This window comes from Carassius gibelio, chromosome B5 (genome assembly GCF_023724105.1).
Source record: "Carassius gibelio isolate Cgi1373 ecotype wild population from Czech Republic chromosome B5, carGib1.2-hapl.c, whole genome shotgun sequence".
Classification (NCBI taxonomy): Eukaryota; Metazoa; Chordata; class Actinopteri; order Cypriniformes; family Cyprinidae; genus Carassius; species Carassius gibelio.
The window spans coordinates 26,176,599-26,203,478 of NC_068400.1; the positions used below are offsets into that span (position 1 = coordinate 26,176,599).

General features: G+C 37.2%; 1 protein-coding gene across 2 annotated transcripts in view; it reads left to right on the forward strand.

The window, feature by feature from the left end:
- Window positions 1–26,880, forward strand: part of fam172a (family with sequence similarity 172 member A) — a 163,449-nt gene that overhangs the window by 109,471 nt on the left and 27,098 nt on the right. For both annotated transcript variants that reach the window (XM_052555756.1, XM_052555757.1), the window contains exon 10: window positions 5,783–5,867. In XM_052555756.1, the coding sequence (XP_052411716.1) occupies window positions 5,783–5,867 (85 nt within the window). The remainder of the gene's footprint in view (window positions 1–5,782; window positions 5,868–26,880) is intronic.

Below are 26,880 nucleotides of genomic sequence, written 5' to 3' on the forward strand. Positions count from 1 at the left end.
CAAGTGCTGCCATACATTGAGGACACCAAAATATTAATTTGTCAGGGGGCCTGATAAACACAGATGAGGTCGAGCATTTTATTTAATTGATTTTCAGATCTAATTCATCCCAATAATTGAAGCCAGAGGGTGGACTCTCACTTCAGGAATGTTAAAGTCACTTTCAGTCCTTTCGTGTCACCTGTTAACCCCCTAATCCTTTTTACTCCTGCAGGAATTGGGACCAGAGTTGTGTAAAGACGTTCAGATTTCCCACTGCCTGTGTCTCCACCGTAGACCTGTCTTTAATCAGGGTCAGGGCCCCATCCCCTTCCATAGTAACGTCCATAGCAATCACGATTTGGACATTATTCAGGTTTGAGATCACTGTTTCTGGCCAGGCAGGCTTCTCTGTAGGGGTTTGTCGGAGGTGATGCTCCGTTCCTTGCACAATCGTGAGCTCTTTCGTGCAGGGGGTGGTAATTCCTCTTCTCCTCCTGAGAGATGAGAGCTGAGAATTGGAGGGATTTTCAGGACGAGAGCGCAGTAGGACAGGTGATGTGGCGATAATGGGTCAGACTAAGGGCATATGAGGGAGAGAGAGGGGGGGAAGGGAAGACACGGGGAAGACAGACATAAACAGAGCAACCTGAAGGAGGATGAGATTCCCTCGGGAAGCAGTGCTATATACTGAAGGGGAAGAAATGGTGAGAGAAAATCTCCTAGGACACAGAGAGAGAAGAGAGAAATAGAGTGGAGAAATATCCGTTGTCCATGAGAATATCTGCAATGACTGGAATGCTGCAGTCATGGAAAGATAAATGACACAAAAAGTGGAAAATATAAACACATCATACTTGTATGTACGAGTTGAGAGAAAAGTAGACCTTACACAGCGGCAAAACAGCAGAAAAAAAAAAAAAAAAAAAACGCAACTGCATATATTGCATTTTACAGCACCTTTTTGAATCACAAGTCTTTAGAAATGTGAATAATTGGAAGCTAGATAAAAACCTGTATTGGATCAGAATTTAGTTGGCCAAATGTTGTCTTAATTAGTCAAACAGTTTTCTGAACAAAGACTTTGAAATTACTCAGTATTGCTGAAATTGTAAGGGTTTGTGAGTTACCAGCATGCACTGCAGAATAAATCAATTATGCAGTTACTGGTATAGGATTTTTTTTTTTTTGCGGTGTTGTTTTGTGATGTTGAAGGGTTATTTTGCCCACAAATGAAAATTCTGTCATCATTTACTCACTCTATGTTATTCCAAACCCATAAGACTTATTTAAAACACAAATAAAGAGATTTTTCTAATCAAACCTGAAGAGGTTTCTGTCCCTCCATTTAAAGTCCAGTGAAACAAAGCTTAGAAAATCTGAAAAGATCATTAAGGCACTGCAAATTTAATCCACATAAATTGAGTGGCCTTGTGATACTAGTGGATTTTTTATTTATTTTTTTTTTTTTTTCAAGACATAATTTAGGGTGTGTTTTTTTTTTTTTATAATAGGTAAACTATTATTTCAAGATGGTTTTACATCTGTTGCTGTTCTTATGCTTTGTGTCTGATGTCTGTTTACAGCCTTCTAAAACTACAGTATATCCCAGATATCTTTGCTTTGTAAAGTGATTATGTCTCAGAAAAAATAATAGCTTAGATCTTTTCACATATTATGTATCCTACATATATTGCTTTGGTGAATATATAGCCCTAATGAGGTATTTCAGATTACCTCTTTTTAGTGTACTTCTGAGCAATTTGGGCACATAGCAGCTTGTTGCTCAAGACACTCGTCTGTCTTGTACAATACAGTTGCAGAGGTGTGATGCACCACATTGCAACCGGGACTGATTGAGCAGAATGCGGCACGTTAAAGGGCAGTTAAAAGATAGGAGTCCAGACGCAGAGATGCTTAATAAGTGCAGGTAGGAGAGAGCACTCTCAGTGGGATCCAACACCTGTCTTCCGTTTACCTTCTCTAACTGGGCCATTAGGAAACTGCTTAGAGTCCCACCATGCTCCAGCACCCCATCTCCCAGCCCTGAAGAGCCGGGAATACCACAACCATATGGGCCTGATTAATGCTGATTGGCCTCAACGTGGACAATTATCACTCATTTGTGTCCGTTTGTCGTTTTTCATTTTGTGTGGCTTCAGCTGGGATGGGATTTGAAAGTGTTGCGTAAATGGTTTGCACAACGGCTGTACTGAACACTTCTGTCACAGAGCATTCAAAAACTCTGATAGATCATTTTATTTAGTTCAGATGTGAATGTGAATGTGACATTATTTTTAAACGCAAGGTATAGCTATATATTTTTCTAGGATGGACTAGTCGTTGTGTTTTCTGGACATATTGGCTGCATACTAAAATTCAAGAAGTAGGAAAAACTAAAATCACTGAATTCATTGCTTTTACAGCATGTTGGCTAAAATATTGAAAGAATTAGTTCACTCTGAAATGAAAATCCTGTCATCATCAATATTTTGAATAATTTTTAGACCATACACTGAATGTCAGTGGTGTCCAAGACAACAGCATTAATATAAAAGATAATTACAATTTTCAAAGTAACGTCTACATTGTTCCACAGAAGAAAAAAAGTCATACAGGTTTGGAATGATATGAAGGTGAATAAATGACAACAGAATTTTGTTTTTAAACAAACTATCCTTTTAAACTAAACCAAAAATCTAGATCCACTGGATCCTGACCCATTCCTAATTCTGTTCTTGATTCTTTTCTCTTTATCTACCTTATTTTACAGTACAGATGTAAGCAATTGTTTGTGCATGTGGGATATTTAAGATTTGGTAAATAACTAAAACAATAACAGTGCAGTAAACAGTAAAACTATTTGCATCATAAATCAGTGTATTTATGATTGTAGTCTCAGCCTCAGAAGTCACGCCCACAGACCTTTGGCTGAACATCTGATTTATTTGATAAACTGGAAACACTTCAGGAGTTTTGAAGTCATCATCTAATTGGTTGAAATTTGCTGAATTTTCGGGAGACGTGTGTGTCATATGTTTCACTTGGAAACAAAGATACTGTTACGCAAAAAAACCCTCATGGAAGGAGAAATCTGTCATGTTTACAACTGTGACAATGAGCGCTTATCAGGATCAGCTAAACACTGGATTTTCAAAAGTATGTAAAGTTCATGGCATAGTCTCTTTAAAATATGTCTCTTTTAAAGTAAGAGTTGTACACATCAGTATGTTATTGTGAGGACGGTTCCACACCCCTTGACATAAGTCGGCACAAAATGAAAGATGATTGGTTGTTTTACCTGTCAATCATATGGGCTCTTGGGCAGTCCTTGGCCACTCAAAGCAGCCAAGGTTTCCAGACCGTCATATGTATTTGTTTATTTCCAATTTGTCTAATTAATTCTTGGTTTTTAATTGTGTTATAGGGCACTTAAATGCTTTATTAACTAAAGTGCCATATTATGAGGATGTATATGGATTAAATTGTCATTTTATGCTAATAACGGCAACCACAAGCCATCAAATTTAACAAAAAGATTGGAACACTTCCAAAAGCTCAACCCAGCTTCTCTATCCCAAAAAATCCTTCCACCATTCTTGTTTTTTTATCTGTTCTTTTAAAGCTATGTCATCCTCTTATATAGTGGCCTTGGCCTTCTGTTTCATCTAAAACTCATCCTGGTGCATCAGCCAGCTCTGACAAATCTGTTGAAGCCTCTTCCCACCCCCCGCCTCTTTGCCACTCACTCTGGCTGGGACTCCGGTCTTTGAAATTCCTGCCCTTGCTTCCAGCCCAGCTGACATCTTTCTCCAGACGGCATGAATTAAGATTGTACAATAAGACACTTGATGCAGCAGTCAGGGAGCGCTCCTCTCACTGGCCTGGCTCCATGGTGCACAACTAGGGCAGCAGGAATTCTAAAAATACACAATGCATGCCTGTTCATTCCAATGGCAGTTGTCTTCTCCCCCAACCCAGGCACGCAGGCGATTGACAGGATTAAGAGAGGAGAATAAAGACAAGAGAAATGAGAGGAGAACTCCAAGGCCATGGCACAGGGCTTTTTTCTGACTTTCAGTGCCATGCAGCATGTAAGGAGAGGGATGTCTATGTATTGCAGTAATAATTGAGCTTGAAAATAATTGTTTTTGATATTGTTAATTTTTATTGTTGTTGCATGTATGTGTGTATATATATATATATATATATATATGTATATGTGTGTGTGTGTGTGTGTGTGTGTGTGTGTATATATATATATATATATATATATATATATATATATATATATATATATATATATATATATATAAATTACATGTATACATACATGCAACAACAATAAATAAATGTGTATATATATATATATATATATATATATATATATATAGTATATGTGTGTGTGTGCGTGTGTGTATATATATATAACAAAAACAACAGCAAACAATATTGAATCTTACATTTTTCCCTTGCAGCCAGTAATTTTCTTTATTATTAATAATAATAAGTTAAGACTAATTAATTCACATTTTTATTACGCAAATATGCATCAAAAGGTGATAATAAAGGCTTTTGTATTTTTTACAAAAATATATATATCTTATAAACATTTTTTGTTAACAAGCCTTGTTGCTTTTTGCTGTATTAAAGAGTGTCTTTATTTGTGCATCTCAGTTTCCTGTTGAGACTATTTGCATTATTGTTAATGTTTACACTTCTGTCATCCACTGGATGTCTTATCTGAACTCTAGATCGCTAACATAATTGTTGCTGCCACTACAGCCCCAGACTTCAGAATGCTGTTGTTCCTTGAATTGATTTATCATTATATACATTATTATGAGTTAACCAAAGCAATAGCCAGAAATAGCCAGAAATATTTATGGAATTAAAAATAAAATTCCTGTGCTTCCCAATATATACCCCTTCCCTGTTGGCCAAACACACACACATACAGGGTCCCTTTTGGGTGGGAGTTTGGTGACCCCTGGGGTGACACCGAGCTCAGAGGTGAAGGAGGTTGACAGGCTGAGGTGTGATGTGACCTGGGGCTCTGTCATGTGTGTGCTTATGTATGCGAGTGTCTTTTGTGGGGTGTCTGGGGTGGTGGAATCGTCCCTCTCTGCTCTGTCAGGGGAGGTTGTCTTGGGACTTGGTTGAGGGTTAGAAAGCATTGTGTTTGTGGGTATCTGTCTGTCTTTCTGTCCAATTCTTTCTGTGTTTGTGTGGACGGGTGGGTCGCAGTCCCCTCGGAAGTGGTAATGGCTGACAGTGCTATGTCTGTGAAAGTAAACAACCCTAGATAAGCTGCGCTTCACAAGGACGCCAGCTGCAATACGCTAATCTCACTTGAATTTCTCTGTCTTCTATTCAGCATGTTTTATCTTATCTCCAGACCCCGCTTTTCCATGCATGCCTTTGTAACTTTTTCAACTCTGTACCCCATCTAAACAGTACAATTGTTTCCATAATAAACGTTCTGCCAGTATGCACTTAGTGAAAACATTCAGTACATTATTAGCTTGAGGGTATGATGATTTTCTCAACCAAACATGCCTAATTAAACCAGTTTTAGCTGAAGACAAACACTCAGTGTTGAGTTGAGTTGGTGAGATGGTGTCTCAGGGGCTCGGATTATGCCATTGGGAGCTTTGGCAAGGTCACTAAGCCAAGAAAACACTCCTAGGAGAGCCACCAATGTTCCTGCCCAACAAAAACTGTCAAAAATGTCAATGTGACATGTCTTTAAGGTACCTATTTGCTTACTCCTGTCTCCTTCCCCCTTTTTTTCTTCTCTCAGCACTGCTGTAACTGGGTGTCAAGTCCTGAGCCCCTGGATACTCTGGTGGACCCCATGCTTAATGATTGCCCTCGTGTTTCAGCAGGTAAGCAACCATATCTACACACCAATCCATATTTTGCATCTTTTACCCTTTACTCACTGGTAACCAAGTCTGTTTGTAGGACAAAGGTGTCCAATCCTGTTTAGAGAGAGCCTTTATCTACAGAGTTTTGCTTAGATCCTAATTAATGGACTTCAACATGCTAATAGCCGATTTTCCACTGTCAGGCCAGTGCGAGGCAGTGCTTTAAATGGGCCGGGCAGGGCTAATAGCCTCAGACCTGTAGCACAGAGGCCAAAATAGTACTGCATTTCCACCGTCGGGCGAGAAGCATGTACAAACACGTCATTAAAATGAAGGGTAACTCCGTGAATACTCAACGAAGAGACACGAGAGAGATATCTATAGAAAGCTTGACATGTCTACTTTAAAACTAAACAAGTGCTGCCGAAAACAGATATTCTGTGATAAAGTAATCCATATGAAAACAACGCGATGTCTGTTTTTCATGTCTCCCTACGTTATATCTAATGTGACCACGCCCCCGAGCTGAATACGTTATTCAGATTCAAACTGAAGCGCGCGGCTCGAATACACCCACACAGAAGAAAAAGCAGCGAGACTGTTCAAGTTTTTTATTGTACTGTTTGCTTCGCGATGAGAGGAATAAGACATAATTCACCCCAAACAGATGCTAACGCATAGTTTACAATGGAGGTGTGTGCGGAACAACCAGTCAAACCTGACTATGTTAGTTGACCAATCAGAACACAGTATGCTACCGAAAGGTGGGGTTTAAGGAAACTGAATCTTTTGAACAGCTTCGCACGAACCGTTTGGGGATCTCTGAGAATTGAGGTAATTTTAAAATTATATTTTGACAAAATGGCAATGTTTTTTAACCTTGGATGGATTTAAACCTAATGTACAAGACTTATAAACAGTGATAGGAAGCTTAGAATTTTCATCTTACTGGCTCTTTAAAACTAGTCGAAATTAATTGGTCTGCATAAATATGCAATGCTTCCTTATAACAGTTTACTTGAGTTAGTTGCATGCCACATTGTTGTAGGTATCTACTGACCCACAAATGATAAATATAAGGAATGTGATATCTGATCTGGTAGATGGCGCTCATTATGAAGTGATTGAATTATACTGTAAAGGCCACAACCTTTGAAATCCTAGTTCTTGCTTTTTTATTAAAATGTGAATATTTTAATCATGCATCAGTGTTTTTAAATAGTTTGGTTTGTCCTTCTTGCCTTGGTTGATTTTAGTATTTAGAGGCATGTCCTCTATTCCAGATTACATCTATAATCTATAATCCAGAGCAGGGAGATGATAAGGTTCACCTGTTATAAAATGTTATTTGATATTTTCACTCGTGCTTTTGTAGAGAGTACAATACTTCCCTGATTTGACTGTAATCTGGATTTGGGGTGAGGTTGGGTATTATCCAAGTGAACCAGCATTGAACTATGTGGGCTTTTGTGTTTGTGCATGACATTGGTTCTTATTTTAAATTTGTACCCATCTCCTACTTTTATAGAGTGTCATGCAATCTTTTACGGATCTTGTTTTGAGTGTCCCTACAGTTACTACTCTTCCCCAGATCACTGCAGTTATTCTCAGTTATGGTTATGAGTGGTGCAATGTAAAATCATCACAAAGAATGCAAATATTTTGTCAAAGATTTATCTCTTTGACCAATTAATTGGGGTTTGATGGTTTACTTTTCAAACTGCATTGCTAGATGAGTTAGTGATTTGATTCTCACATTTTGGTCAGTACATTTTTATGATTTATATATTATTATTACTTATTAGACTTTAATAGCAAACCAAAGACATCAGCATTATTACATTGACTGCCATTTGAATATTGTCAGTATATTTGATTAACCATTATTTTCTATTAATACACAAAATATTTGATTTTAATTAATCCTCATTAAATCAAAAAATTTTATTAAGAAAATAATTAGCATGTTTAAGATGTTTATCTATGAACACCACTGGCTGGTCCTCACAGTTAAGCTGATTTGAGGGTTTTTTGTGTCATTCCCACACACACAGTCTTTTTTACACGGTGTGTGGCTATGTTTTCATGATAGCTATGCTGGTTTTACTTGTGCGGGTGTGTGATGGCAAGACAGAGCAGCTTGTCAGTTACACTTAATCATCTATGAAGCCATGCTGGTACCGACTTACCATGCTGGTATTTTGTATGTGGATATTATGCACATGTGTGTTTGGAAAGGGAAGGTCTTCTGACATCTCTGTTTTTTTGTTCCTAATGTGATAAAACTTGGAGCCTCCTTCCACCCGCCTAGATTTTTCCCTTTATTTTTTTTTCCTTTTTTTCCCCTTTTCCCCCTCATTCAAAAGCAGTCTTCAGTGGAAGGTCAGTGAGCCTCAGCATTGGCAGAGCTCAGGGAGACTGGCAGCATTTTATCAGTTAGCAACACACTAAAGCCAGTTGAAATATGCAGATAAACTGGAACAAATCTCCTGAAAAGCCCCCTGGTCCGCCAGCATTGGGTGAGGGGAGTTGAGCCTTATGCCCACACTGACCCACAGTCAGACGCTCTAGGTGTTGAAGCCAATTGCCAGCACAACTGAACTGAACAGTAGAGGAAGCCTAGACAAGCATTTGGATGGATTACAAACAGAAACAATGCCAATGTCAGGCTACAGTCTCTGTGTGTGTGTGTGTGTGTGTGAGTGTGTGTGTGAGTGTGATCGAGCCGTCTGGCCCTGATGGGCTGAATCTCAGACCTGTGATGTGTATCTCATATTTTAAAGCCGGGGTGCAACATGATATTAGTTTAAAGGGGCGGTCACGCCAGACTTTTGTGTTTTATTCACCTCCATTCACAAGTGCACAATACCAAGAGAGTGGATATGTAAGGATATGCAAAGAATTATTTTCTCATGCTGCGTGCAAGTTCAAGTTCAGTGAACACTGACCTGACAAATTCTTGTAGTAAAAAGATTATATAAACATTATAAACGTATTGGCTGAGGATCAAACGTGGAATAAATGCTCATTTTGCTTTGCATGAGATTAGGTTTAGAAGAATATTACATTTAATTAAAAAGAGCAATGAACAGTTGGCTTGTATAGTTGCATGTGTAGATGGTTTAATTTACAATTTATATGTATTATTGCAATTACAGTATATATAACAATATGCTTATTCATATATCTGTGTTTAATAACCATAGAGATGCACATTTAAGTAAGATCAATTATAATGTAATGGCTGATACATTTAGATACAAATGTGAGATCATATTTTTTTTCTTATATTCTTTTCAGTGTCTAAAATAATTTGTTGTTTAAAGTTGTGTGCTCCTTATTCGAAAAAAAGTAAACCTCATTCCTTCATTAATGAGCCTTGAAGAATATCACACATTAACATCACACTCAGATCTAACACGTGCTGTGACACCTTAGCTCCTCGAGTATGTGGTAGTTATATCTCTGAAACCCCTGATCACTCGCAGCTTTGCTTCATGCCGTTCCCATTATATGCCAGTGTTAGAAACACAGGTTCTCTTTCGCTTTACCTGGGTTAAAATGAGATTACTCATTGCTAGAACTGATCATTAATTACAAGGAGAACAGTGTCCAGTGTGTAAACAGTGATTAATTGTTAACAAAAGTTAGTTAATGCATACCTGAACTGTAATTATCTGTTCTGCACCATTACAAGAATCCCAACACAGGTGGGTAATTAACCCTAATTGCATTTACAATGAGAGGATCACAAGAGCAGAGAATAACTTTGTTAAAAAAATAAGCCTCCTTTGATGTAGGACTAGATATTTGTCAGTTGATTTATTCACATCTTTTTTTTTTCTTCTTCTTCTTTTTTTTTTTGTCTCATTATGTCTTTTTGTCTTTTTCACCTTTTCATGGTTGGAAGCAGAGTTCTTTTCAAATCAGCTTTGTTTCAACTGAGCAAGACCCTGAAACAAAGTAAAGCAATTTTAATAAGATGTAGCTGCATGTATTACAAGAAGGGGAAAAAAGTCATATTTTTACATTCTATGAATTGTTCTCCTAAAACGTTCTAATAAAGATGTGTTAGACTGAATCTGTTGGCATGCAGGCATCTGGCCCATTTGTGTAAGTTCACTGGTGCATATTGCTAACGTATACAATGTCACTGGTCCATGTATTTTGCTCAATGGAGAGGCACTGGCGCATGTTGCATTCAGTCTATAGACTTGCTTTATTCAGTGCTCCAAAGGGCCCAGTGTCTCACTGTCATTGAATGCCTGTGACCATGTACCCCTGATGCAGCAAAATCCACTTGTTTGATCTTCCATTGTGAAAGACAGATCTTCACTTAGTTGTACTTTTCCACCCTCCTTTCAAGTGGATGATGGTGCTGGTCCCCGCTCCCAGGATGAACTTGAACTTTGTGACCTTTTTTTATTATTATTGTTTAGCACATTTTGTGTCTTTTAAAAGTGATAAGTGACAAATATTTGAATATTTTTGGGGGCAACCCAAAAATTGTCATAAACTTTTTTTTTTTCAATTGACTATATTTTGGTTAAATATGCACAATTTTTTATAAGCAATTACATAAATTATTTTGTTACAGCTATTTGAGATTAAATCTATTTATTTTCATTTCAACAAAGTTGTAAAATTGAATATAACAACACAGAAAATACTATTTTCTAAATACTAAAAACGCTGGTTATTTTAACATTTACAGTACAAATTCACTTTCATTGTAAGATCTTATATATACAAAGTGAATGTATATATTCCATTTAAATCAATATGCTATTTCTGTTTGTATGTAGACAAATATGGAGAGCTGTTGTCTTTCACCTTATTTTTATTATTATTATTTTTTTTTTACCAGAGAACCCATGGGTACCAAGTATCAAATTGTTATCAATATATATTGACACTGGATCACAGTGCAGTGATTCTCTGTGTTTCCTTTTTCCGAATATCGTGATCTTTTTGGAGAAGGTGGAATGAAAGTTTGATGGCATTTTTGTGCAGTCGGCTATCATTTCTCACTGCTGCTCTCCCTTGTCAGGGATCAGAAGACACGGCCTTCATTTTCTATTCCTCTTTAAAAACGAGATGGAGCCTAAACATCTTTGATCCGTGTGCTTCTCGGGATGAGTGGCAGGGCCTGACCCACTTGGCTCTTGGCTTTATGTAATGAGCTCTCCGATTAAAGAGCACCATGCAGGAACATTGTGCTGTATAAGGAGTACTATGTCATCTCATCCCACGCTCACTGTTTGCCTGTCTGTCTCTTTCCTACGCCCTCTGATGGGATCACATTCATTAGGAAAGATCTGGAGTTGTTGTATGAAATATACATGCACGATTTGGTCAAAACTAATTTTGTGGTTGAATTTTGAATTGTTATATGACACTGTTCACTCTAGATGTCAAGGCTAAAAACAGCGGCTCACATTGTACCTGGAATTAAAAGTCTCTCTCTCTCTTTCTCTATTTAATTCAGTCCAGTTCAATTCTCTCTTGACCCGCTTTCTTCTCAACCGATTCATACAACCCAGCTCACATGAAAAATTAATTAGTGTAGTTTTATTTTTATATAAAATTACCTCCTCCTTCTTAGTAGTTGAAAGAAGCATTATTGTTGTTGTTTTTATATGGTTTACAGTTATATGATAGTAATATAATGTAATACAGAGTCCTTTTTCACATTATTATTGTCCTTTCCATGTTGCATAGCTCATTGGTCCAGTTTAAAACAATGTGTGTTTATTGGGCAGAAAATTGAAGTAACAATTCCCAAGTTTCAAATGTGGTGAAAGGCTGAAAACACCTCATCCACACAATCAACACGTCCTGGGGTCATCATGTAACATTAGATTTGTGCGATAACTTAGTGGCCAAAAGTGAACCAAACCTCCTGAGGTTGGGAACTGCTGAAGACAATGTATCCTGAGCCTAACAGAACTGCTCCTTCATGCTACATTTTTATTAATGAAGTCACATGATTTTGCACACTAGGCCATATTGTAGATTCAGCTGTAGTTAGAAAGGAGATGTGCTTGAGTTGGAAAGGCAACAATTAAAGAGGTTGGTGCATCTGTCTTCTTTAACACTGCTTGTTGGATAAACAAGCATATCTGTCTATGTTGAACTTAAGTCTTAGTTTAAGTACTTGATTAGCAAAATGTCATCCACCTGGCTTTGATAGTCTCTGCTTGTTTGAATTCAGTTCATGTCAGAGTTTGATAGATTCTATGAAATCCCACAGCAGGTTTCTTTGATCCCAATCATCAGCTCTCTATGTTTTTCACTGTTATGAGGTCAGCACCCACCAGATCAGAGTCAGTTAGCATTGACCAGCCTCTTCCGACCAGTCAATATCTGTGATCTTTTATGTTAAAGATTAATTTATCAGAGATTTGAATCAGCATATGCCTTTGTTGTTTACGTTTAGAATATAGAGCAGAAAAGCTCTTCGACTGTAAGCTGTGAATGGCGTGTTCACTTCCCTTTCAGGGCAGAAATCAATATGCTGTGCGTGTGTCCCTGTGGAAGAATGGAAGACACATTTTGTTTCATTGTGTGTGTGGCATAGTGTACTGTCATAATGAGTCTATAGGGTAGACTCATTTTATCCAGGCCATTGTGATTGAAGCCTTAGCTGTCGGAGGTAAAAAGCTTTTGCTGTCCTTTAACATTCCCAGCCTTTTCATTTACAACAAGCCTGCTCTTGGGTGTTTATTTATGCAATTATACATTTTACAAAATGGGAACTAGTTGCTGATCCTTATGGGTCAGGCTGGACATGTTCGTTTTCTAACTATTTCTCATATTTTCACAAAATGTACAGCGCTTATATCTCCCATAATTTGTAGTGCAGTATTGCCTTTGTCATCTAACTTACACATTTTTACATCTAAAAATGATTTGCAATACTGTAAAAGGCTTGATTTGCAACACTTTGAAAGGCTTAATTTGTAGCTAAACGTTATACTGTATGTAAGAACTGTAAAGCAAGACTTGTTTGGACTATTAAAAGCATAGACCTAAATCTCTAATTATAACATTAATGGTGCTATTTGCAAAAATGATCCGGCACTTCTGGTTCTTAATTAAACGTTTTGACAGCTTTGCATTTGTGCTATTCATTTGACTTGTGAAATTATAGTCTTAAAGTTGCATGCATTCAGTCTAATAGAATATATTGAGCTGCAGATATTATTCTTTGTAGTTCAAGCTGTGATTGTGATCTCATAAATTCACTTTCAACACATATTAGATCATCCGGACTGATTCATAATCATGATTCATGATTTCTCTGTAATAAACAGTGAGAAGTCTGTTTCCTATCCTCACATTCCATCTAGGTTTTATTCATCATGACTTAAAGTGTGGGATGAGCTGGTGCAAACTGACAAGAGTTCAGCTGGGTTCAATGAAAAATGGACCGTAGTTCTGCAACCTCAACTGTTTTATAATCACATTATCATCCCAGACTTGACCATGAGGCCTTCTGGGTATTACCACATATTAGAGGCCAGCATTCGCCGTCCTACTGTTAACTACTGTTTTCTAGATTCTGGATGAGAGTAAGTGCTATACTAGAATGTGACTTAGCTTAATAGTAAATCTTTTCTTTCTCTCGCTTTGATTCTGTTTTTGTATCGTCATGAGTATGCCATTTGTGAACCGTAGTTTCGTTTCTATTGCTCATTAAACATTTGTTTCTTTAAGCACTTTCAAGCATGTCAGGCAATAGTAGATGAGTTCATTTCAAAATGAACTGTAAACAGATAGCACCATAATTAGATGAATAGCAAACTCAGTTGGTGACCACACTTTTGTTTAAACCTGTCTTTCCTGTTAAACCCAAGCTTCTTAACAACACAGTTTACATCCTGTTGACCACCATCCATTGTCACGAAGTCAGACAGAGGGCAGCGACAGATTAGGAGCTGGGGACATGGATCTCATTGAGCCATATGGTGCATCCTATAGCTAAAGCAGAGGATTAAACCTGGACCCTTAACCCTGCAGATGGACGGCAATCACGTAGCTCCATTAATTCTGAGCTCTAGCATTTTGTTGATGTATAAATTCTGTATTTCAGCAGAAATTCAGGTACCTGATCCTAGATTTCGTTTTGCTTTGAAATGCAAAGAGACAACCCTGTGCCCCTTCAGTGAACTCGTGGTGGGTTAATCAGGATCGGACCCAATGATAAAATTGTTTCCTAGGTTTTTCCTTAGGATTTGTTTCTAGTTATTCGCAGAGCTGTGAGACACTATAGATAGCAATAGTGTTCAAGCTATGGCTTGAGGGAAAGGATTAAGAGTATTTCTTTACAGCACTGAACCTGTTACACGTGAAAACAAACACTCCCATGGAAACAAAAGGGCGAGTGAAATGGAGGAGAATAAAAAAAACTACATTGGACAGCAAATTACTTACTCAATACATTTTGCTGCTTTGACATTGTGTTGCTTGGTTATTGTCTCATGGTGCACAGTAGCAAATATTAATTTCCCGCAATGCATACAAACTAGTATTTCTTAGTAGCAATTTAAAGGGGCCGTTCACCCCAAATTTTTAATTTTGTTATCATTTGCTCACATTTATGTCATCCCATGTATGAAAGTGTTACTTCTGTGGGATTCAAAAGTAGATATTTTGAACAATTTACTTGTCGCCCTTTTCCATTAAGTTTCATCTAAAGTTTTCAAGCTTCAAAAAGTATATTTTAGCACCATAGTTGTCCATATGACTATATCTCAAGTCTTCTGAAGCCATACAATAACTTTGCGTAAAAAAATCAAACTAAAATTTATACAGTAGCAGCAGGACTTCTCCAGTCATTTTCTTAGCTTAATCACCCACCCCTTTTTAACAACCAACTGCAAGCTTGTATTCATGTCTCCCATCAATTCAACAACCAACAGACAGAACCAAGTCCCCACTTATTTTATTTATTTATTTATTTTCCAAGAATATGTTTCACTTGGATAATAAGGAAGAAAAGATGTGTTGCTCCTTCTGTTTCATGATGACTTTAACCCAAAAAGCATAGCAGTTCAATCAGTCAATGAGTCGATTTGAGTGAACGGATCTTTCAGAACTGATTTCTTGAAGAAAAAAATAAATTATTGTTTAGCTTTTTCAACTTTTCTTAGATTCTAAAACAAAATTCTTATTTTTTTATCTTCTATGGAAAAAAGTACACAGTTTTCATTTAATACAAATATTTAGATTCATGTTTATGCTTTCTAGTAGTTGCATCAGACTGTCAAGTGAGTTGTTTTGTTTTGTTTCTTTTTTATTTTTACCAATCCTTTAAAAAAATGAAAACAGTATTTTGTCGAAGTGAACATCTTGCCCAGCCGTCTTTGGTCTCCCAGCACAAAGTTAACATTGACAAATCCGTTGATCCGCAGTGAGTTTGTTAGCACTCAGATGCACAGAAGACAGTGTGGGAGAACTCCTTATTATCAGCAGCAGTCTGCTACTATCAGTCCATCAGCGCAAATAAATGGCTCACTGACGAGCCCCTGCCACGCCGCGCAACACAACTGTCAACATCTACTCACTCCTTTCTGACAGGGGCCCCATCTGAGGATATTAGACTTATTATTTCCATTTTTCTCTCCCTTTCACATCCTCCTGCAACAGCTCTCTCCCCCTTTTCCCTCAGAAAAGATGTGCTATGAGTGTGTTTCATGCAACCAATTTATTACATTTGGAGACTAATGGGGCGCTTTGCTTTGACAGCTTTTGATAAGGGAGGGTGAGAAGTCTCTGCTTTTGCCGAGGGTTATGGGAACTGCAGGAGTCATGATAATTACTATCAAAGCAGCAGTAATGCACATAATAAAATACTCCGTTTGAGAACACAAATCAATTAATTAGGACCTGATGTGTCATCCTGTGTTATGTTGTGGTGTTATTTCTCTCTTACGCCTGCTCTTTCCTTGTTTCGTTTTTCGTAAAGATAACATTTTAGTGCATCTAGTTAAATTTCAGCACGTTTTGATGTGTGTACAATTGTGGCTTGGACCAGCCCCACCTCCCCCGCCAACTGTGATCTTTTTATAAAATTTTAATTTAATGAAATGCACATTTAATATGATTGTTATAGAAAACAGTGGGCGAGGAAAAATGTGCATGAATGCAATGAGAATATATTAAGAACGTACATAATTGCACACGATGATTAGAGAAGAAACATCCTTGAACGTCCTTGAGCTCCATAATCAGCCTCAAAATTTAAATATTTATTTGTTTCCCTTTTTTGCTGGAAAAAATAGGATATTATTTATATAATTATGTAAACAACGCTGAGCACCCCCCCCCCCCCCTTCTTCAGCGAGCTGTAGAGCGCAGCAGTGACCTTGGCTCGTCTCCCACTCTTCGGCTTGACAGATAAAAACTTTATTAAGCGTCAGCGGGACGAGACGCAAACAGCCTGTGACACCCATGTGCATTGAGTATTAGGGAAATATCGCAATTAGCGGTTGATTTCCTACAGCTAAAGTGTCGAGAAGAAGGGTAATAAGCAAGGTTTGTTTGTGGCCTGGAAAGCCATAATTATAAACTGCTTTGAGTGCGCTGTGCTCATTGTGCCTCGGCGTAATGAGATAGGTTGCACTGATCCCTCCATGATGCTATTAGCCGTAATCCCAAGTCTTCTTTTCCTCCCACACCCTACAGCCCTGTAGGGCCTGCTGCCACCCCAGGTGCCTCCTCTCAGATGCCGCCCTTTGGTGCGCCCTCCGACAAGCGCCGACATGGCTTGATTGTGAAGAGGCTTCAGCTGAAACATGTGAAATGCAAATGATGTCTGTTTTTGCACTCGCTCGTTTGGGATAAAAGGGTCCACGAGAAGGTCGAGATAGACTCTGGCCCGGTTAGCTTCAAAGAATTCGTTTCTGAATACTTGAAACATCTTTTTAATATATTTCACGGCTTTATATCTGCAGGCAGATGAGGCTCGCGGTAGCACACCTGTCAGTGTGTGATGTGTTAAAGCCTCTCTGTCCTGTGTGGAGTTGGCAGGAATGTGCTCTCCCTAGCTGTCTAATCGCAATGACCCCCAAATGGCCCACCTTATCACCTCTCCCTCTGAGAGGCAAACAGAGAGCGAGTGGAAAACATGGCCTTCGCTGCATGTGTTTGAGTGGGTTTAGGACTTATCTAATCAGCAGGGGGTTTGCTGTCCATCCCCTCATGCACAAGCACTCACTATCATGCTTCGGCTCCAATGTCGTATGTGTGTGTGTCCTGGAAAATCTAAGAGTGGGCTTTGTGAGTTTTTAGTAGCTGAATAAATTTCTGCATTGATGTCATTCCAAACCTGTATGACTTACTTTTTTCTGTGGAGCACAAAAGTCTTTTTGTCCATATGTGACCTTGGACCACAAAACCGGTCTTAAGTCACTGGAATACATTTTTAGCAATAGCCAAAAAACCATTGTATGGGTTTGTATTTTATGATTTGTATGATTGATTTTCCTTTATGCCTAAAATTATTAAGTCAAAATCATTTCCCATTAAGATTTTTTTGTTAATTTCCTACCATAAATATATAAAAACTTAATTTATGATTAGTAATAAATTCAATCCAATCCACTTTATTTCTATAGCACATTTTACAAACACAATGTTTCTAAAGTGCTGCACAAAAGATTCAGATCATACAAAACTATTTAAATATATAGAATACAAATGATAAAAATATTGAATACCACAAAGGACCACACAACTCAGGTGCAGTTAAAAGCTAAAGAGTAAAAATTACTCTTTAGACGAGACTTAAAACACTCAACTGTAGGGGCAGTTCGGACATGGAGGGCAGATCGTTCCATAGTTTAGGTCCAACCACAGAAAATGCCCTGTCCCCCTGAGTTTTAAGTCTCGACTTAGGGACTGCAAGCTGTAGCTGGCCCTCTGACCTCAGTGTCCCTGCTGGCGTTTAAATTTGGATGAGGTCCGAGAAATATGTTGGGGCCAGTCCATTAACAGCTTTAAAAAAAAAAAAATCTTAAAATCAATCTTAAAACGAACAGGTAGCCAGTGCAATGAGGCAAGAATTGGAGTTATATGAGCGCTCTTTTTGGTTCCTGTTAAAAGACTTGCTGCAGAATTTTGGACTAACTGTAAGCATCAAAGTGTGTTTTGATTTATACCTATATATATATATTGTCCTAACAAACCATACATCAATGGAAAGGTCATTTATTCAGCTTTCATGTGATGTATAAATCTAAATAAAAAAAAATAAAAAAATCCCTTATGAATGGTTTTTTGGTCCATGGTCACACATGATCTTAAAAATATAAGTTTTCACAGAAATGCCATAAAAATAAAAATAAATAAATAAATAAATAAATAAAAACATTTTGGTTTCCACAAAGCACCTTGCAGTAAACTTGCAGAACCATTTTTAGTGTGAAGAACATTTTAATAATCTAAAGAACTGTAAATAACCTTTGCACAATGGAAAAGTTCCATGGATGTTAAAGATTCTTCATGCAACCATAGATGCCAGAAAAGAACCCCATGTTTTAAACCCCACTTACTTGACAACAAAAGCTTGAAATGTTCTTCAAAATATCTTCTTTCATAAAAATATACCTTGAGGTATAATAATTAGAGAGCCCTGTTATTACATTTGAGTATGAAATTTCTAATCTGGAAAACCCAAATACCAAATGCATGGTTGTTTATAATCAGCATTTGCTTGCCTCGTGCTGCTCTCCTAAATGAAGTGAACACAAACACAGCCTGATGATGTCCATACCACCATCACAAAGGGAAACAATGGCTTTATCAAGTACAGTTTAAGAATGCCTCATCTCTCTGGAGGAGTAAGTCTGGCGCCAGCTTCTCCTTAAAACAGCCAGGAACCATCTTAATGAATTGTTCAGGGCTGCTATCATTGGTTAATTAGTATAGCTTACATTACAGAGGAAGGATTCAAGTCTAGGTCAGAAAAAGACTTCAAGGGTCTTAACAGGTTAAGGTTGAAGGCCAAGCTCTCCCTTTTGCCTTTTAATCAAATGCCATACCTAGGGAGATTTACAGAGATACAGAGATCTGCAGTGACCTTTGGCCATAAGGTGTCGTGTCTGGTCACATGTCCATTGGGTTCCTGCTGCTGGCTAGGAACTGACAGCAGCCTCGGGGCAGGGTGGTTCTTTCCAGGGGTGTGTTTTATCCAGAGTTGGGCTATTCCTCACCCCTTACACACCAGCAGCTCTGGTACACAAATGGAATGCTACAGCTCTGAGACCCTGTTTGGTAAGACTGCCCTCGGAACATGTTCATTCATGGTCATTATATTTTCACCCAAAGAAGTGCTCCAATTAATGAGCACTGAAAGTTATCCATGAGTTAGCAGTAGTTATATATAAAAATGAAAAATGACTAATAAAAATGAAGAAACAACCTGTCCCGTGCCCTATAATGTAGGGATTCTTCACACTTCCCTTATCTTTTAGAAGCTTTGGTTTTGTTTTAATGAAAAAAAGAAAAAGAAAATCAGTATAATATTTTTTTCACTATAACTATATTTTAATTGTATGTAGTGTTCCTCAAAACAGTGTGTCGGTTTTTGGGGGTCATGTGACAGATGATGATCTGCTTTGCTGGTGTTACAAAGCTGTCTGTTGCTTACATGAAATTGAGTCCTGTGGCATGGGTTAGGGCCTCCCACTAGATCTCTTACATTTAATCCCAAATTAAACTCTGAACTTCTCATCCGTGTGGTATTTTGTGCAGCATAACATTGTTTCTTTGACCTCATTCACCTTGTCCATTTTTATCCATGCCTGCATTGTCTTTTTTTCTGGAAAATGATATTACAGAGTTTAGGTCATCATCATCTTTTATGCCTTGCTACTGTAATCCTATTTTCTGAGTCATCTGGTAGTGTCAGCAGATGGTGGTCTGGGGAGGCAGTTTGACACCCAACTCACAGCTGTCTGGCCGGCCTGACAGGCCTCCTTTGTCTCTCAGTCATCACTCCAGAATGGTGCCTCTCTGCCTCATTGTGTCTCTATTTAACCCCCTCTCTTTTGGAGTGTTTCTACTAAAATGTGTGTAATATATGCAGTAACATAACCGCCAAAGTTCTCCAATCAAAATAGGAGTCTCTTTTCTTTTCCCCCTCATGGTCTATATGTTTTTGTTGTTGTTTTGTGTGTGTGTGTGTCTGTGTGTGTGTGTGTGTGTCATGGATTGCTATCTCTCCTTCTTTCTCTCTATGGCTCACCCTCATTTTCTCCCAGTGTGTTAATGAAAATGTTAGAGTGCAATAGAGAAAAAGAGAGGGGGCTCAGTACGGCCCCCTGCAGAATCCCGCTCTCTGGCTTGCTTCCATACCCATGGTCGCTTGGCTTTACTTAGTTCCAGCTCAGTGCCTGCGGCAGGCTGAACAAGCTCAGCTTTAGATTGACCCCATGGCCCAGGGCCACTCCTACCTCATTCCTATGATTATCTTTGATATTCTTTTGCTCTCCCTCATTCTTTTTATCTTCTCTTTTGGTTGGCTCTCCCATCCCCGTGAAATATCTTCATAACACTTCATTACAGAATTAATTTGTCAAGTGAACACCATAGAGACAGTGGGCAAAAGGGACTTTAGAACGAGACAGATAACTGTGCAATCTCAGCAGGTTTGTAAGAAAAACCTTCATATAGAAGAAAGGGGGGTTCAAAATCACTATTGAATTTAAATAGTGTCACCTATTTTCTCACCTTCAAATTGTATTTTAGATTTGTGTAAGAAACTGGTAAAAAAAAATTAATGTCTTGTATTTGTGGATCGCTCTGTTCTCACACATCATCTGTAAATCTCTTTAATCATTATTCCTAATTTCAACCTCATTAGTTTAATTGCATTACATTAAGGTTGGAGGAATTGTTATTGAGTGCCACAAAAATACTTTTTGCTGGTGTTGGGTTTATTACTAATATTTATTTTTGTCGTCGTTGTTGTTGTTGTACAAAATGACATTTTTCTCTCATTCAAATGGTTTCATTTAAATGGCTCATTCTGTATTGATTCTGAATTTTTCTGAATTCATATACACACATCTATATGCTGTGGAGGTCAGTGTAAAATGTCATCTATCTTAAGGCATCTGTAATTGATATCAGTTGACTTGCAAATCAGCACTAGGAAATTTTTTACCTGTGCATTTATGGCCACTAATCTTAACCTTCAGTTGCAAAACAAGAATGAAATATTATATAAGGATCATACTTTTTCAGTGTATGTCTTTGTAAAGATTCACTATTACTGTACTGTATTATTAGGGACCTTATAGTATTCTGATTTGATTAATATATCCTATATTCTATCTTAATGGAATCATTTATTATGTTTTCTAACATCCAGTTTGTCTATATTTATGTTTCTATATTAAAAGTTGAGTCTTTGGCAGCTTAATAAATGCCTATTCCCTCACAAATATCCCCAGCATTTATGGATGGGCAAAAAGACATTGGTAATGGTTTATTTAGAATGAATTATAAATGCATTTAACAAGTTAGCAAATTAAATGAATTGCAATAAAATGTGACATAATGGTGTTTTTAAGAAATATACTCTACTTGAATTAGTTTGTTAAAGTTAGGCTCTTAATGGATGGTAGAAATATGGTCTTCTGTGATTGTTGTTAATACACAAAGAAGTATTTTAACGTGGGATTTAGGCTTATTAAATGTTTAATTTATCAGAAGATTATTACTTTCTAGAACGAACTAAAATGGATACAATTACTCATTTGACCAAAGCACTTAATAGATGTGTTGGTATGGATATTGGCTTTAATTGTATATGGTATAAGACCCACAATGATTATAATGAAATGCACATGCAAAAGAAGTGCTCCTTATGTTATGTGATTGATTCACTGTGTTGGGACCTTTCCTCAGGTCTGTGTGTGCTGTGTGTGTGTGTGTTCGCGCATGTGTTTGTGACATATCAGGACACAACTCTGTATAATGACATGGGTATAACACAGGTATTACAAGGAGAGGGTGACTTATGAGGACATAACCCATGTCCCCATTTTTCAAAATGCTTATAAATCATACAGAATTAGTTTTTTTTTTTTTTTTTTGAGAAAGTTAAAATGCGCATATTTTCCTGTTAGGGTTAGGTGTAGGGTTGGTGAAGAGCCATAGAATAAACAGTTTGTACAGTGTAAAACCATTACACCTATGGGATGTCCCCACTTTTCACAAAAACAAATGTGTGTGTGTGTGTGTGTGTGTGTGTGCGTGTGTGTGTTTGTGTTTGTGTGTGTGTGTGTGTGTGTGTGTGTGTGTGTGTTTGTGTTTGTGTGTGTGTGTGTTTTATTTGCTCAGGTTCCAGTAGTCAGACAGCTTGTTCACGCACTGAGTGAACTGTCCCAGACATGCTGCGTGAGGTGTTTGTCTGTTGTGCACAGACAATCAATACTCTCCCATTTAAAGAAGTCTAAGGTCAGGCCTGTGCACTGATAATGTGAATTGTTTTGTTAGATAGTCAAAGGTCAGATAATAATTTTTTTTTTCAACCACTTCCCGTCTGGAATTGATCAGTTTCATCTCCTGGTGGGGTCGACCACTGCCGTTAGCTAGCTTATCTAAACTTGCTGCACATCTTTTCACAGGCTACATACTGTATGTACAATGTGGTATGGATCTGCTGATAGGTTGGGACTGTATATGAAGAGTTCAGATGCAATACCCTAACCCTAACCCTAAATGCCATCTGAAATTTTCATCTAAAATTAGGATTTTTATCAGGCTCCTATATTTATGTTCAGTTATGTCACTTTAATTGCCTGGAAAAGGACCTGCACATTGCCATTACAGTAAAATGACTCCACCTAAGCATAGGAGCTTGATTAAAATCCTAATTTTAGATGAAAATTTCAGATGGCACTTAGAGGCTTTCGCATCTGAACTCTTCATATGGACATTTCTTCTACTGTTAGTTAATTTTCACTATGTGAACTTATTTAAAGTGTTACTCCACCCCAAAATGAAATTGTATTAATCAATTACTTACCCCCATGTCGTTCCAAACCTGTAAAAGCTTCATTCTTCTTCAGAACACAATTTAAGATATTTTGGATGAAAACTGGGAAGCTTGTGACTGTCCCATTGTCTGGCAAGTAACTTACACTGTCAAGGCCCAGAACAGTATGAAAGACATCATCCGAATAGTCCATCTGCCATCAGTGGTTCAAACGTAACATTATAAAGCAACAAGAATATATATACATATATTATTTTTTTAAAATTTTTTTTAGAGAGAGAGAAAACATAACGTCGCGTAGCCTATTAATAAGTCGCATTTTCTTATTTAATTCAGAAATAGGCCTAATGCCAATGCAAAATGTTTACATACATTATAATAAACACTGTAAACATAGCTTTGGTATTTTAGTTCCCCTCACTCCACAACAAATAATTTCAATTAACAGTACCCTATTTAAAAAAGAACAAGAATAAAAAATAGCCTATAAGAAGTTATAGCAACATAATCGACAAGCCAAAAATAATTAATTTAGGCTAAAATGAAACTGAAACCAATGTTTGTAACATCATGGCGGTACTGTGATGGCACTTAACAGCACAGATTTTATTAAATGTTTAAACTGAGCAGTGTGGGGTTTTTTTTCTGCATTGTCAAACTAGCAAAGCTTAACTTTCTGCGCGTATGCGGCGCCAGCGCAATCAGTTGGTTTTCTTTCCTTACAACAGAGGAACCAACTTCTGCTTTTAGTCATAAAGAGTAGCAGAATTTTATTTGTGTACTTTCACAATAAAAAAAAATCTTTGTGCTTAAAATAAGCCTACAGAAATATAGCATGCCACTTTCTGTTTTGCGTTTCTTTTCATGCAGCAGAAAAATGAACCGAAACTCTGCATTTTTCATTCATTTTCATAATGTATTATTCAAGTAAAATTTATTTCTCGTATAAACCTATTTATTGACTATATATAGCCTGGCTTTATTATGTTTTTCTCTGCTCGCAGAAGCTCTGCAGAGACGTAATGTGGTATGAAGACCATGTTCTGTTGTTTGTTGCTTTTTGTGCATGTAAAATTAATCCCCGGGAAGCAAATGTTAGTATTTTTAATGGATCTCAGACTCTTATCCTTTCTAATGTAATTTAGTTCTAATTTAAAATAATCTTGTTGGTTAACGGTTAATAATTGGTAAACGAGCATCAGTTGTCGGTTAGGAAAAATAACCGAAATGAACATTCCTAGTATTTACGCTTTGATTTTAACTAAAACACTGCATACATGCAACACAGCTGACACAGAAGAGAGTACACAGCTTTAGTCTAGAGGATATTCTCCAAAATGGCACTACGGTGATGGGGAGAGACACAGAGGAGACAAATTGTTGAATAAAGTCATTCTTTTAGTTTTCTTTTTTTTATTCTGACGATGCTTTTCATACTTCTCTGGACCTTGACAGTGTAATTTACTTGGCAGCGAATGGGACAGTCACAAGTCTCCAAAATATTGTGAATTGTGTTCTGAAGGCGAACAAAGCTTTTACGGGTTTGTAATGACATGATGATAAGTGATCAATGACAAAATTTTCATTTTGGGGTGGATTAACCCTTTAGTCTTTTTGTTTTTGTATAAATATTCAGTGAAAATATTGAACTTGTTTTGTCTTGACATGTCTCGTATTTGATTGCAAGCATTTCAATGATAATTAGTCTTTTGATAATAAATTACACTAACCTTTGATGAAACTTTATATATAGAGATATATATAATTTTCTCATATATATATATATGAGAAAATTATTTACGCCAAATTTTAGACAGGCATCACTTATCAAAACAATGTTTTTTTTATATATATATAGTTATATATATATATATATAGTTATATATATAAAACTATATATATATAGTTATATATATATATAGTTATATATATATATATAACTATATATATATATATATAGTTATATATATATATAACTATATATATATAAAAAAAACATTGTTTTGATAAGTGATGCCCGTCTAAAATTTGGCGTAAATAATTTTCTCAAAATAAATATTGAAAGCAATTTCACTGTTTAATTATCACATTTAAAATATGTTTTATATAATATTCTTTATAAAGTCTTAAAAAGTAGAAAAATAAATTATGAAAGGATGTTTAAAAAGTTTCAGGGTGGAACAATTATTAAAAAAAAAAATTATCACTTGGGTCATAAGAAAATATTGTTTGGTCAGTATAAAACTAATAGAAGTCTACGGAAAGTCCCCACAATTCACAGAAACAAATGTGTGTGTGTGTGTGTTAGTGAGTGAGTGAGGTTAAGGGGTGATGAGGTCTCACTCACCGGAGCCTCAGATTAAGAGAGTCCTGCCTGAGTTACTCTTCATCATTAAACTATTAGTGCAGCAGCGGGACGAGCTCCACACAGGTGGCTCTGCCTCACACTGCTGTTTGTTTATCCACATAATCAAAGTCAGACAGAAAAACACACAAATATAGAGAGAACCTTGCTAGTGTTGTGTCTGCTGCTGTGTTACACAGAAGATAACAAAAAAAATTCTAAAAAGACAGAGTCACCTGCACTAACAGGATTGTATTTGGATTCATTCACTTATACTCAGGAAAAAACAAAATAATAAATGAATAAATGTCATTTAAAGTAATATATTATTTAATAATTTCATTTTAACTGAATAAAATAATAGTTGACATGTTTTCAAGGAGAAAGTGATACAGTGTATTTACAGGTATGTAAAGTTTATCGGTCTCCATCTGTTACTCAAGGCGATTGATGTGATTTGCCCGCATAGGACACAATTGTCATTTGTAAATGCTTTTGGTTGTTTTAATTGCTTCAGGCATCACTGAGATGTCTGTTAGATGTTTCTTTATGTCTGCTTTTTTTGATACTGTGAATGTAAAATTCACGTAGAATTTCATACATGAATCCTTCTGTGGTATGTTCGTCATTCTGTACCTTCGCAAAATGGCTTTAGGAAGGCAAGTTTCTTCCTTTAACGATCTATAATTGTAATTTGTTTTTCAAACAACAACAAAAATACCAAGAACCCCATATAAAGTAGCAAACAAATATCAAAACCAATTGGCCTGGTCAATGAATCTAGCATTCGTCTTTGTAGATTTTCAAGGGTTAATGAATGCCACTTGTATTGATCTTTATGGGAAATGTTTGTATGATACAGGAATCATTTAAAGGGTGTTGGTGGGGAACAGCAGCGGTTGCCGTTAGCCTAGCCTCTCCAAGGGGCATTGAAGAATCAAAATTGCATATTGACAAAAGGGCTCGGGTGAGTGAACCCCGGCAGCTTGAAATAAACTCATGCAGCGTAGTCATTACTCCTGGCTACCGTGGTCTCCCTCAACCTTGAGCCAGTCGATAAGCTATTATAACCATGCAAATTGTGGCTAAATCAGAGACCTGACATATTGGAATTATGGTCTCCCTCAGCCACCACCTTATACATCATTATCAGAGCACTGGCAACAATATGCAATATGCTTACTGTTGTTTCCATTAGGGTTAAAAGGACTGTAGTAAAATGAAAGTAAATGTCTTTGTGGAGTGGAAGGCAGCCATAGTTCTTTTGCTCGCAGAGGGCAAGACCAGATGCCAAGTCTTTTCGGTCAGGGCAGATACCTCAGCGGTTGGAATGATGTAACACGGTGTAAAAACTGTGTAAACACCCCAGTGTCCTTGTCCTTGGGAATGTCAATAGGTACGCATTAGCGTACAGAGAGAGTCGTGGGTCAGGTTGGGCAAAGCGCCACCGATTTGACAGCGTAACCCGCTGCGTGTGAGGGTCGATAGCCTCTGGTCTCCATACATTATCAGAGCCTGGGGTCATTATAAACACCGTCCGTTGGTCTAGAGGAGATGTTTGACTAACACCACTGTTCTGCATTCTCCATGGATTGTTTAGAAAATGCTAAACTCTTTACTTCGTATTACCTCATTTCCTCAATCATACTTGCTTGGCGTACATTAAAGCGCATTAA